At 39.5% G+C, this 13,075-nt stretch overlaps 1 protein-coding gene across 2 annotated transcripts in view; it reads left to right on the forward strand.

Moving 5' to 3' along the window:
• Positions 1-13,075, forward strand: part of ACTN2 (actinin alpha 2) — a 90,804-nt gene that overhangs the window by 60,951 nt on the left and 16,778 nt on the right. For both annotated transcript variants that reach the window (XM_048843788.2, XM_048843787.2), the window contains exons 12-15: positions 543-693; positions 6,546-6,654; positions 7,570-7,710; positions 9,128-9,310. In XM_048843788.2, coding sequence (XP_048699745.1) covers positions 543-693; positions 6,546-6,654; positions 7,570-7,710; positions 9,128-9,310 — 584 coding nt within the window. The remainder of the gene's footprint in view (positions 1-542; positions 694-6,545; positions 6,655-7,569; positions 7,711-9,127; positions 9,311-13,075) is intronic.

The raw sequence follows: 13,075 nt of genomic DNA on the forward strand, positions 1-13,075 counted from the left end.
GTAGGGAGTTGACAATCTGGTCCTATTCTGGAATGAGCCTGAATTACCTTGCTACTTATTCCATGTTATACAACAATGTGTCTGTGTGAAACAGGCTGATTCCCATGTGGAAAAATCCTTTAGAAATGAACAGAAAGTAATCTTTAGACAGGCTCATGAATGATTCCGTGGAACATAATAGAGAATCACATCCCAGTTATAGAATTCTATAGGATTGTTTCAGCAACCTACAGAAAATATCTTAATATGTTCTACAGGTTTATAAAATGATTTATATGTAATATTTATTATTTCACCCTATTAAATGTCATATGACTTTTCCAGTGAGTTGTTAATAAAGGCTTTACACAAGGGGTGAAATCTTAGCCCTATTGAAGTAAATTAATGGGAGTTTTGTCATTGATTTCAGTGGGGCCAGATTTCACACTGGGTGTATGATACTGATCAAAGCACCACAAAACTGGGCCCCAATTTAAATGACTGACTTGAGGGTAATTAATGAATTAGTAATGAATTACTGATATTTTTGTTTTTATTTTCAGGCAAAGAGCAGATCTTACTCCAGAAGGATTATGAATCTGCTTCTCTGACCGAAGTCCGCGCTATGTTGAGGAAACATGAAGCTTTTGAGAGTGACTTGGCTGCCCACCAGGACAGAGTAGAACAGATCGCAGCCATTGCCCAGGAGCTGAAGTATGTTCCATTTAGAGGCATGCAGCTGCTGACATTTAGCTGATAAACTCTTTCCAATGAATTCAATAGTGTCATAGGTACAATGTAAGAATTCCACAGATAGCTTTGTAAGGATATTATCTGAGCTGGTCATTGACACCTTTCCTTTCCTTTTTTTTTTAATTGAACTAAATATAGACATGCAACTGAATACAGTGGTTTGAGGGCAAACATTTCAAAATTGACTTAACAGTAAGCTTTTGTTTCTGTAGATCTGCTGGTGGGTAAATTGTGTATGTGGTGGGGGTATATATGGAATTAGTTTACCAGTTCATGTGTTCTGCTACAAGAAGCGAGATGTAAAACCATTCTCATAAAAATTTATTTCATTTTACCCACGTATGTATAATATAGATCAAATATTGCAAGCTGATATTAAAATAATGTCTTACATTTGCATCGCGTCTCCCATCCCACAGTACTTTATATACTTTAAAAACTAATTCCTATTCCTTCTCTGTATAGCATGTGTGTCTCGGGTCTAAGGTGCTTGTCAGGCCCCCATTACCATAGTGTGTGAGGACCTCACAATCTTTAATGTATTTATCCCCACAAGCCGCCCTGTGAGGTGAGGAAGTGTTGTTAGCCTCATTTTACAGAGTGGGAACTGAGGCACACAGAGACTTGCCCAAGGTCACACGGGAAATCTGTGGCAGGGTAGGGACTTGAAACCAAGTCGACCAAGACCAATGCCGTAACCACTGGACCAGCACACACACACAGACACACATGCATGTGTGCACACACTCAGAGAGAGAATACAAATTAGTTTAAGGGTCCAGTTCAGCAATACACATAAACACATCCTTAATTTTAAGAGTGTGGATAGTCCCATTGAATTTAATGTTGTTATACTGGAAATCAGTGGTACTACTCCCATGCTTAATAGCATGTGCATTGCTGAATTGCAGTATAAATTTATGACGCTAACAGAAGACAGTGTGGACTAGTGGTTAAAACAGATGTCTGTCTGGGAGTCGGGGCATTAAAGCACGGTTCCCAACCCTGTCTCTGACTCTGTGTCACCTGTGGCAAATCTCTGTCTCCACAGACTCCTACCACTGGCCCATGCCAGCCAACTCATGCTTGCTGGGCTGTTTCATTGCTGTGTAGACTTCTGGGCTTGGGCTTCAGCCTGGGCTTTAGAACTCCCCCATCTCGCAGGGTCCTAGAGCCTGGGCTCCAGCCTGAGCCCCGAGAGCCTGAGTCAGCTGGCACGGGCCAGCTCTGGGTGTCTAGTTGCTGTATAGACATACTCTTTATTACCTTTCCATGTTTTAGTTTCTTCATTTCTTTGATGGGTTAAATACCTACTGCAAAAGAATATTGTGCAAAATTTTTGAAAAGGACTACAACTCAGAAACACCTGGGTCTTAATTCTCCACTAGCTCCAATTGTGTCTCTGTGATCCTGTACTGCCTGGCCTCAGTCTAGAGCATCTGGGAGTCTACCCTAACGTATGTCTCGGGAGGAGGGACCTTACAGCTTTGCCATGAGCCTTCCATTCTTGTGCGGGGGTAGAGTGTGGCTAGCACAGGCACCAGTTCTATCACCTCATCCAGTGGAAGTCTCCCCTGTTTAGAAACAAATCCAAACAAACAAATCCAAACAAATCCATCATCAAGTTAGAAATTGCACCTTCTGAAAATGTTTTGCCTACTATTGTTAACAGTGACACCTAAGATTACTTTAACTGGAAGAGATTAGAGAAAAAGGTCTATTTTTTTTCCAGTTTATTTAAAAGAGAATGTATATATTTGGAGGAAAAAAAGACGAAGTAATTAGTTAGTGCCAAAAAGCATGAAACTTAAAAGGATGCACGTATCAGTGAATTCTTCAGTTGATAAAACACTTGCCTTTCTTTTCATCCTAACCTGTATGGTAATAATGACTTTCTATTGTGTAATTGTTTGTAGAGAAGCTCTCAATGGCTCTCTCTAGAGACAATTTCTGAAAATGTCTAACGCTGGTTCAGCTCCACCAGTATTAGCAGCATTGAGAGCAGAGTGCGGACAGCCTGGCAATGGCCACCATTGTTTTAGACGTGTCATTGATCTCTGCTCAGATCAGGCTAATGAACGCAATGCTTAAAAGGCTGGTTGGCCATCTACACTAGGGCTCCAAACACTGTTAACATCAATGAAGTTGGACTGGTGTTAGCAACAAAGTGAGATTTTTGAAATAACATTCTTAATGCAGGCAGGGTTGGTGCTACATCCTCTAAGTCTGTGTTTTGCCAGCTTGAAGGGAACATAGCCAGGTGGTTAGAATGGGGCTGGATGGGAGAGAGAACTCTGCCACTGACTTGCTATGTCATGTTGGACAAGCTACTTGTGGCTTGATTTTCAGAGGTGATGAATCATAGAACTGTAGGATTGGAAGGGACCTTGAGAGGCTAAGGAGAACAATTTTTGAACACCCTACTGACTTCAGAGGTGCTCTGCATTAACCTCCATGTGCTTACCTGTAAAATGGAGAAATCTCTGCCCGGTTGCTTAGGGGGGTTGTGAGGCTCAATTAGTCTTAAAACCCTTGGAGGACATTGAATGAAGGGTGCTATATATAAATGCCAAGTATTAGTAGCTGCAAGCAAATGGGCAGCTTCCTTTGTATATTGATTTCAATAATTTTACCAACAGTTCCTCACAAAATTTTAGAAATTAGAGGTGAAAAGTCCTAGTTCCTCTTGACAGTGATATTTTTTAGGATTGTGTAAAAATTTTCATTCTAAGAAAGGTGCAATTGGAGCCTGAACTAAAGCTCATTGAAATAAATAAGGATCTTTCTCTTGACTTCTTTGGCCATTAGATCAGGCCCTTAAAAAGACCATCATTGACTGTGCTTCAGGTCAGCATGCCCTATATTTTTGGTAGCCATCTCTTGGCTGCCTGCAGTTGCTATTTTGAAGGAGAACAATTGCTGTGTGACCTTGAGCTGCACTGGTTACAGTTCAGTGTCAGCGATGATATTTTCTGCTACAGCAGCTGAGCCCACTAAGAGCATAAAGGTTAAAGTTGTTAAAAGCTTGTTGATTGATGGTGTCTGGATAAAGGATTTGTGTGTGTGTGAGCAGGATCATTCTAGTTTGGAAGCTGTTATGCTGTCACTGTGTGCCAGATTGTGAGACATCGTAAATCTTGGATGGGGCACTATTTAAACCTGGGGAAAAAAATCAGGGATTTCCCATTTAATACACTGTAAATGCTAAAAAGAATTAGACAAAATTGTGCTCTAAGGTGTATACTCATTTATGGTCCTATGCACTAATTCCAAGATTTTCACTAATCAGGATCAAAATTTCTGAATGTATTTTTTAAAATATTTATCTTACCTTGTGTAAAAACTTATATTCAGCCAGGCAAACAGTTATATTAATCTCCAGCATAGATGGACTAGAAAGCCTTTTGCTTCTGCATACCTGGGTTCAAATTGTGTTTATGGGCACAGTTACAAAGACGCCAGCCCTGATCCAGGAATTACTTAAGTACATGCTTAACTTGGCTTCTGTGGAACTACTCGTGCTTAAAGTTAAGCACATGCTTAAATGCTTTGCTGGATCAAAGCTACTGTCAGATCAAATTTGGCCCATCTGTGAGCCAAAATCGATGAAAGTAAGATTTCATGAAATCTAAAACCAGATTAGGATTAAGAAAAAAAGAAATACCTTTATGACTGTTTTAAATTCTAAAGATCATGGGATTTAAAAAAAACCAAACCATTTCACTGGTTTCACTGGTGGAATTCTCAACCATGTGCTGCAGCATTGTGTGTGCATGAAAAGCTAAAAGTTAAATTGACTAGAAACTCACTTTAAAAAAAAAAAGAAAAGTGAAAGCTACTCTATTTTTACTTATAATGGTGAGAGAATCACAAAAAGTAAACAGCGCAAGTAGTGCAAAAGTAAACTAGGTATTTACATTTCTTTCCTTTTTAATAATGCCTGTAAAATGTGACGTTTTTTAAAGGAAATTTGTTTCTTAGAAGTTTATGGTGCCAGCTCCTCATGTGAGGTAGATTGGCATAGCTCCACTGAAGTCATTGGAGTCACACTGAGTTATACCAGCTGAGGATCCGGCCTATTATTTTTAAACTGTAGGTACCCTTTTAAAATTAGCATTGATAATCTCATTCTCTTCCCTATTTATCCACATCCAAACATGCAACACAAACTATCTATGCTTAATAAAATAGGATAGCAGGGATATTGCAGGTCATGACTGAGGTATGTTGGCAGAGCTGTTTGGCGAAGTTAGTACAGTATCTCCCAGCACTGATGGGTAGCCAGGACAATTAGTCCCTCACTTTCACAAAAGTGACATTTGCCCCTATCCTAAAAAAATGAGAGACACAACTGGAGATCAATGATCCATTGGGCTAAAAATAAAATTTGCAATAGTCTCAGAGGTGCCACTTGGAAAATCTTCAAAAACACTTTTTATTTATTTAGACTTATGGTGCAAAAAGATACTGATACAGAAGCTCTTGGTGCCCTGACAATTTACTAAACTCACAATCCATGTATGAACTTCATCTATCAGTAGGAGTATAACATAAAAAATAATTAACTTGCAGCCAGTACATCAAAACAGCAAAATTATGTCCCATCTCACTCCACCCACAGCCCCATACCCTCAGACCTCCCCAAAAGTGTTATTAATTAGATAGCTTTTACTGCATACTCTGAAGGTCAACAAATCTGGAATGGTCTAGAGCAGAGTGCGGAGCAGTTCCAGAATCAAAGGGCCCTCATGGAGAATGCCTTGCTCCTTTTTATAAATAATGTGTTTAGATGTCATATGGTTTCTCTCTAACCTTTTGCTGATCAGGGAACTTTTATCAAAAAAGCTCTTAGTTTCCAACAGTTCATTGGTTCTTGCTGCAGAGCCACTGAAGAGTCATTCTCTTACACACATACACTCTCTGTGTCTCAATGACTATAAGTATTTATCCACAGTGGAACAGTCATTGGGCCACAGAGAGAGTGAAAATGACCGAGTCATTAGGGCACCTACCTGGTAGGTTGGAGACCCTGGGTCCAATCCCCTTACACCAGTCACTCTTTCATTATTTATCCACAGTGCAACAGCTTCAACAGGAGAGATTGAGGATGCCCCACATCTGAATATCCCATAACTCAGTGGTTAGAACATTCTCCTGAGACATGGGAGTCTCCTGTTCAAATCCTTTTGCCGCCCCCCCCCCATCTTAGACGAGTGCTCTAACCATTGGGCTAAAATTTACAAGGTGAGCACCACCACCTTAGGCCGGATTTTGAATGGGACCCAGTCCAGTAAGCAGCCTCTGAGCATGCCTATCGACCAAGCCCACATGTGGCTTAGGTAGCTGAACATGTCTTTCCTTGAGGTTCATGAATCACTCTGGGTCTTAGTTGGGAGATAGCTATACAGATGCATAGAGGGAGGCTGCAGTGCACATGCCAAAAAGTGGAAACATAGGTGCTGAGGGAACCTTTACATTGGAAACTTATGTGCTGAGTGAATTTAGAGGACTACGAGGTTTGGCGGGAGTTTTGTAGATCACAGTGGAACCAAAATGGGAACGTAGGCACCTAAATCTGGGGTTTAAGCACCTAGGTACCTCTGTGGATCCCGCCCTTAGTGCCTAGATCCCACACATAATAACACTACACTGCCTAACTGTTTGCAAGCTGACTTTTTTAGCAAGAGGAGGAAAAAGAAGAGGAGGCATAGTTACTGAGAGCCAGTGCAACATGTTCACAGGTGCAGAATGTACAGTGTTTTCCTGTCTATTTGTTTAGAAAGCTATAGCTCTTTCTCTTCACTCTTTCCTAGCGAACTGGATTTTTATGATGCTGCAAGTGTCAATGACCGATGCCAGAAGATATGTGACCAATGGGACAAACTGGGAACACTTACGCAGAAAAGGAGAGAGGCTCTGGAGGTAAAATTGATATCAATAAGCAACTCCATTTAAAAAAATGAATCCTTTGGGATTTATAAAGACATTGTTGCGTGTTAATTCCTGGAATCCAGACTGCAATAACCCTTTCCTCAGCTCTCCATTTCAGTTTGCTATGAGTTCATTTGCAATAGAGGTTGAATTGCTCAGTAATAGACTTGATGGTGCTTTGTTTCTTAGAAGTTTATGGTGCAGTTAGAAGTTATAAAGCAGCAGCAGAATGAATTTGGTCACCAACAGGTGACTTGTAATTTCACCCTTTGGGGATTTGATGCATAGCAGTGATATAATTAGGCAGCTCTCTTGTCATATTCCCTATAGCAAAACTCCATTTGAGCAGTAGGCCAGTGTCCAGGCTCTCTGGTGATGGAGGTTCCAAAACAGTGAGATCCAATTTACTAAAAGCCCTAAGATGTGTCTTCATGGCTTCCCATGAGATCAGTGGAAGCCACCTACATACATCTCTGGGTTCAAATGTGACATGTATATGTTACTGCTCCATTTCAGACACGAAAGAAATGACTAAAGCAGGCCATTCATTTCCAATTGATGCAATTTAATTTGTTCATTTTATAGATCAGATTATCAGAAAATATTTAAAATGCAATAAATGGCAATAAAATCATTTAGGCCCTGATCCTACAAAGTCTTATGCACATACTTAAGTTTACATAAGTTTAACATGAAAATAATTTTAATGTCAGTAGTCTCACTGACTTCAGTGGCATCTTTTAAGATATCTCAGGTTGGGGAGCCAGGAAATGAGGCATCCAAAATCATCAGTCACTTTTGAAAATGTATGCCCAAGGTAACTTGGACACTACTTGTATGTACATAAAATTAGCTTTCACCTTGGTAATAATGAATTTGTTTGTGTGCATTTATTGGACTTAACAGAGGACAGAGAAATTGCTGGAAACAATTGATCAGCTTCACCTGGAGTTTGCCAAGAGAGCTGCTCCATTCAACAACTGGATGGAAGGTGCTATGGAAGACCTACAGGACATGTTTATTGTTCATAGCATAGAGGAAATCCAGGTAAATTGGTAGTATGTTTTTGGTTTGCAATCCTCAGGAAGTCAAGAAAGGGAAGCTTTCCCTCTCACTGAATGGACATTGTCAACATGTGTAGGTGAAAACATATCCTGCCTTTAAGCTATCTTTCTGACAGAGAATGTCCTTTCCCACTCATCTGTGAGCATAAAGTGATAACCTATAAGCAGACATGGCCTTTTAAGGCAACTGGCTGCAGTACTTCTCCCCTTGGAAGGAGTCCTTAGCCAGAGATAAGAAGGCAGGCAAACCATGTGGAGAGCAGAACTTGGGAACACGGTGTCTCTTTGCATTTCTCATTATATGGCCCTTGGCAGTTGTTTGGGGCTCTAAGACACTAGCTATGTGGGACTGGTGGCCTTGAGTAGTCACAGTATATGGGATTTGGCCCAGAACAGTCATATCTGACTGCACTAATGTTAACCTAATAATAAAGGCAACGTTGTGGAACCTAACACTTTACTTCTGTGTCTCATTAAAGGAAAGGCATAATTTACCTTTCCACCCACTTTAAGACCACTTTATATTACCAGATAAGTATACAAGTTTCTTAGTATAAATGAGAATTGGGCTGTTCATTGTGCATAGTTGGCTTGTTGTGAAAGTAATTAAAGGCATTAATTTGTCATTTATTCAGTTGCACTCAACATTAGTGGTACATTTGTGCAGCTGTATTTAGGCCCAGATGCTGCATCATGATCTGCTATGGAAGACCGCTTTGCCTATGCGGAGTCACACTACTTCATTGAGACTCCTTTGGAATCCTCTCACTTGAAGTCCTGTGTCCATATGAAGTGTCAGGGCTCTAATTAATTTTTTCTTTTAAACAGGGCAAGGTTAGGGTGAGTAGAAAACTTGTTATGTTTTTTTAAACTTGGTGGGGAAAAGGAAAGGGGATAATAGTCACTTGCAGTATTGGAAACCCAAATAGCACAGTATTGCAAAACATCAAAGGTAGCATGAAAAATGAAGTGAAACTTATCTGTCTGGCTTTACTATTCAGAGTGCGTGAAGTGCAACAAAGTATGACAGTTAAATTAGTTTTTTTCTATTCGCATTCTTAATATCATATGTTTTTAGAAACACAGGTAAAGAAACATTTTTCAGAAATGCATCATTTTCATCTTCACAGTGTCTCTTAAATACTTAAAAAACAGCAAAATATGGTCTGCTACCCCAAAAACCACCTTATTGCAAGTTCTGTCTTTTTTGAGGTGATCCTATAGGTGAAATTTTGTCTCCACTGGAATTTTGCCATTGACTTCCATAGGGTCAGGGTTTCATCCCATGTGTACAATGTATTTGGGGAGGAAATACAATTATTTATATCAGGCCCTCAAGATCATAGAACTGACATTACAACAAAAATCCTCATACTTTCCCCCTTTTTTTTTGATTCCAGAGTTTAATCACTGCCCATGAACAGTTTAAAGCCACTCTGCCAGAGGCAGATGGTGAGAGACAGGCTATCCTGTCGATCCAGAATGAAGTTGAGAAGGTTATTCAGAGTTACAACATCAGAATAAGTGCAAGCAATCCTTACAGCACTGTCACTATGGATGAAATCCGTGCCAAGTGGGATAAGGTATTGTATGGTAAAGGTGAAAATGACATTGCAGGAATAATGTTTTTTTGGTTGTAAGAATAATAAGAACAGAGACCTACACTAACTCTCAAGAAGTTGTCATGAATTACCAAAAAGAAAAAAAAAGTCTAATATCTGGGCTGATCCAACAGCATTCACTCAGGCAAAACTCTCTCTACAATCAATGGGTAAAAACAGAAACAGCCCCATAATGAAAGCTCTTCCTTAAAAATCTTGGCTAGTTTGGACAGCAGAAAGTATGTCAACATAAAATTAGGCTATTGGCTAGAAGAAGCTTGGTTGTCATTATGGCTGCTGTAGAAAAGAAGCCTACCTATGTATTATGGAGAAACGTAGTACGGACGGATATTGAAAAAAATATGAGTTACAGCCATATTTAACATTTTAAACAGGTTTCAACTCAATATTTAGTAGGTCAGTGGGGTAACTGATGTAGAACTGCAAGGAAAATTTGGGCTCAGTGTTAGTTTTTATGATATAAAATATATTTAAAACATTTTAAATGTTTTACATGGGATTATATTAATTTTAATTATACAATAGCATTACAGTTCCCTGAATTGCAACTGGGTTCCCCGGTCACGTGACTATATCATTAATGACTGAAGTACACAGGCCAGGGAACCAGTTCTGCTCCCATTGAAGTTAAGTAGGAGTTGGATCAGAATCCAGATCTGCATTGTGGAACTCTCTTTTTAAAAACACACACATTCACACAGAGGACCAATGCACACCACCAAATACACAAACATATAGTGCAAACCACAAGAATGTGATCCCAACAGGTAACAAGAACCAAACTCACAGTTTCACCATAACAACCTTGTAGGGTAGGCAAAGTATCAAGTGCAATCCTATTACTGAGGCTTTTAGAACCGCATTGTGGAGCTGGCCCAACACATCTCATTTGAGTCTACCTTCATGGCTTTGCTTGAATGTAATGTTGTGTGTCAATTACTGTTTAAAGCTAAGTGAGACTAATGGGGAAGTGAATATGCTTAAAATAGCCTGTTTTTTTCCAACAGGAAAAACAGGGTAGTAACTAGACCAGGGTTAAAAAGTCAAACTTAAATCTAGCCAGAAATTAGATTTTCTTTTCCTTAGAAGTCAGTCTTTCTGGTCACACTTCCAGCCTGACTGGTTTCAAAATGCTCAAGAGTATACCCAGAAAGATATTGGAGCAAATAATTAAGCAATCAGTTAGCAAGAACAAATCATAGGTTCATAGATTCATAGATATTAAGGTCAGAAGGGACCATCTAGTCTGACCTCCTGGACAATGCAGGCCACAGAATCTCACCCACCCACTCCTGTGAAAAACCTCTTGCCTATGTCTGAGCTATTGAAGTCCTCAAATCGTGGTTTAAAGACTTCAAGGAGCAGAGAATCCTCCAGCAAGTGACCCATGCTACAGAAGAAGTGAAAAACTTCCAGGGCCTCTTCCAATCTGCCCTGGAGGAAAATTCCTTCCCAACCCCAAATATGGCGATCAGCTGAACCCTGAGCATATGGGCAAGATTCACCAGCCAGATACTCAGGAAAGAATTCTCTGTAGTAACTCAGATCCCACCCCATCTAGCATTCCATCACAGGCCATTGGGCCTATTTACCATGAATAGTTGAAGATCAATTAATTGCCAAAATTATGTTATCCCATCATACCATCTCCTCCATAAACTTATTGAGTTTAATCTTAAAGCCAGATAGGTCTTTTGCCCCCACGGCTTCCCTTGGAAGGCTATTCCAAAACTTCAGTCCTCTGATGGTTAGAAACCCTCATCTAATTTCAAGTCTAAAACTTCCCAATGAACAGTTTATATCCATTTGTTCTTGTGTCCACATTGGTGCTGAGTTTAAATAATTCCTCTCCCTCCCTAGTTTTTATCCCTCTGATATATTTAGAGAGAGCAATCAAACCAACCTCATAGCTTGCTTTTAACAGGGAAAAAAGCCTTGTGGAAGAGGGGAAGCAGTAGATGTGGTATATCTTGACTTTACACTTTTGCTACTGTCTTGCATGACCATCTCATAAATAAACTAGGAAAATACAACCTAGATGGAGCTACTATAAGGTGGGTGCATACCTGGTTGGAAAACCATTCCCAGAGAATAGTTATCAGTGATTCACAGTCAAGCTGGAAGGGCATATCGAGTGGGGTCCCACAGGGATCAGTTTTGGGTCCAGTTCTGTTAAATATCTTTGTCAATTATTTAGATAATGGCAGAGGGAGTACACTTATCAAGTTTGTGGATGATGCCAAACTGGGAGGGGTTGCAAGTACTTTGGAGGATAGGATTAAAATTCAAAATGATCTGGACAAACCGGAGAAATAGCCTGAAGGAAATAGGATGAAATTCAATAAGGACAAATGCAAAGTACTCCACTTTGGAAGGAACAACCAATTGCACACATACAAAACGGGAAATGACTGCCTAGGAAGGAGCACCGTGGAAAGGGATTTTGGGGTTATAGTGGATCACAAGCTAAATGTGAGTCAGCAGTGTAACACTTGCAAAAAAAAAAAAAAGCAAACATCATTCTGGGAGGTATCTGGAGGAGTGTTGTAAGCAAAACACAAGAAGTAATTCTTCCTCTCTACTCTACACTGAAAAGGCCTCAACTAGAGTATTGTGTCCAATTCTGGATGCCACATTTCAGGAAAGATGGGGATAAATTGGAAAATGTCCAGAGGAGAAAAACAAAAATGATTAAAGGTCTAGAAAACGTGACCTATGAGGAAAGATTGAAAAAATTGGGTTTAGTGTGGAGAAGAGAAGCATGAGAGGGGACATGATAACAGTTTCCAAGTACACAAAAGGTTGTTACAAGGAGAGGGGAAAAAATTATTCTCCTTAATCTCTGAGGATAGGACAAGAAGCAATGGTCTTATATTGAAACAAGGGTGGTTTAGGTTGGACATTAGGAAAAACCTCCTAACTGTCAGAGTGGTTAAGCATTGGAATAAATTGCCCGGGGAGATGGTTTAAATTAATCACAAGAGCCAGCCAAATATTTAACTTGAAAAATCAATAATTATTTGATTAAATGTTTTAAATTCAGCATTATATTTAGTCATTGAATTAAAGTATATAATAAAATGCCTTGAATTTTAAAAAAAATTACTGATAGCGGTACAAAGGTCCACTTGAAAGAATGAGTAATTTTTCTGTTTTATAAAAGTTTATCTGAAAAATAAGTTAATTTTTTGTCATTAAAACTTTAGAATAACTTGGGTCTGTTTTTCTCGTAAACTTAATAATAATTTAAAAAAAAAACCATTCTCAAACTGGCTGCTTTTGTTCTTCTTTCTCGTTTTCCATCTTCCACGAAGACCCCAGTTAAACAGAGCATATCTGTTCAGGACAGCACTTACACATGAGCCTACGTGCTCTTGTAAACAGGGATGCAACTTAGGCACATGTTAAATGCTTTCCTGAATTAGGGCCAGAGCGCTCACTACCTTCAGTCGTTTCATTTCCATCTCGAGGGAGTAAACACTAGGCTCAGTAGAAAGTGGCTGCAGGACCGTGCTGTAATATTTTATAACTACAATGAGTTCTTCCAGGGTGTTTGTTGTGGTCTAATGATATGCCTTGCTGGTTAACAGCTAACAACCACCAACACAGATCTTTATTAAACCATAATTGACAACTCCCTGTCATGCTTTATTGATTCATCCTGTTCCGTCCAGGAATAAAATAAAAAATTATTTTCACTGCAGTGAATTTTCTGTTTCCTCACAT

This window comes from Caretta caretta, chromosome 3, assembly GCF_965140235.1.
Source record: "Caretta caretta isolate rCarCar2 chromosome 3, rCarCar1.hap1, whole genome shotgun sequence".
Taxonomy (NCBI): domain Eukaryota; kingdom Metazoa; phylum Chordata; order Testudines; family Cheloniidae; genus Caretta; species Caretta caretta.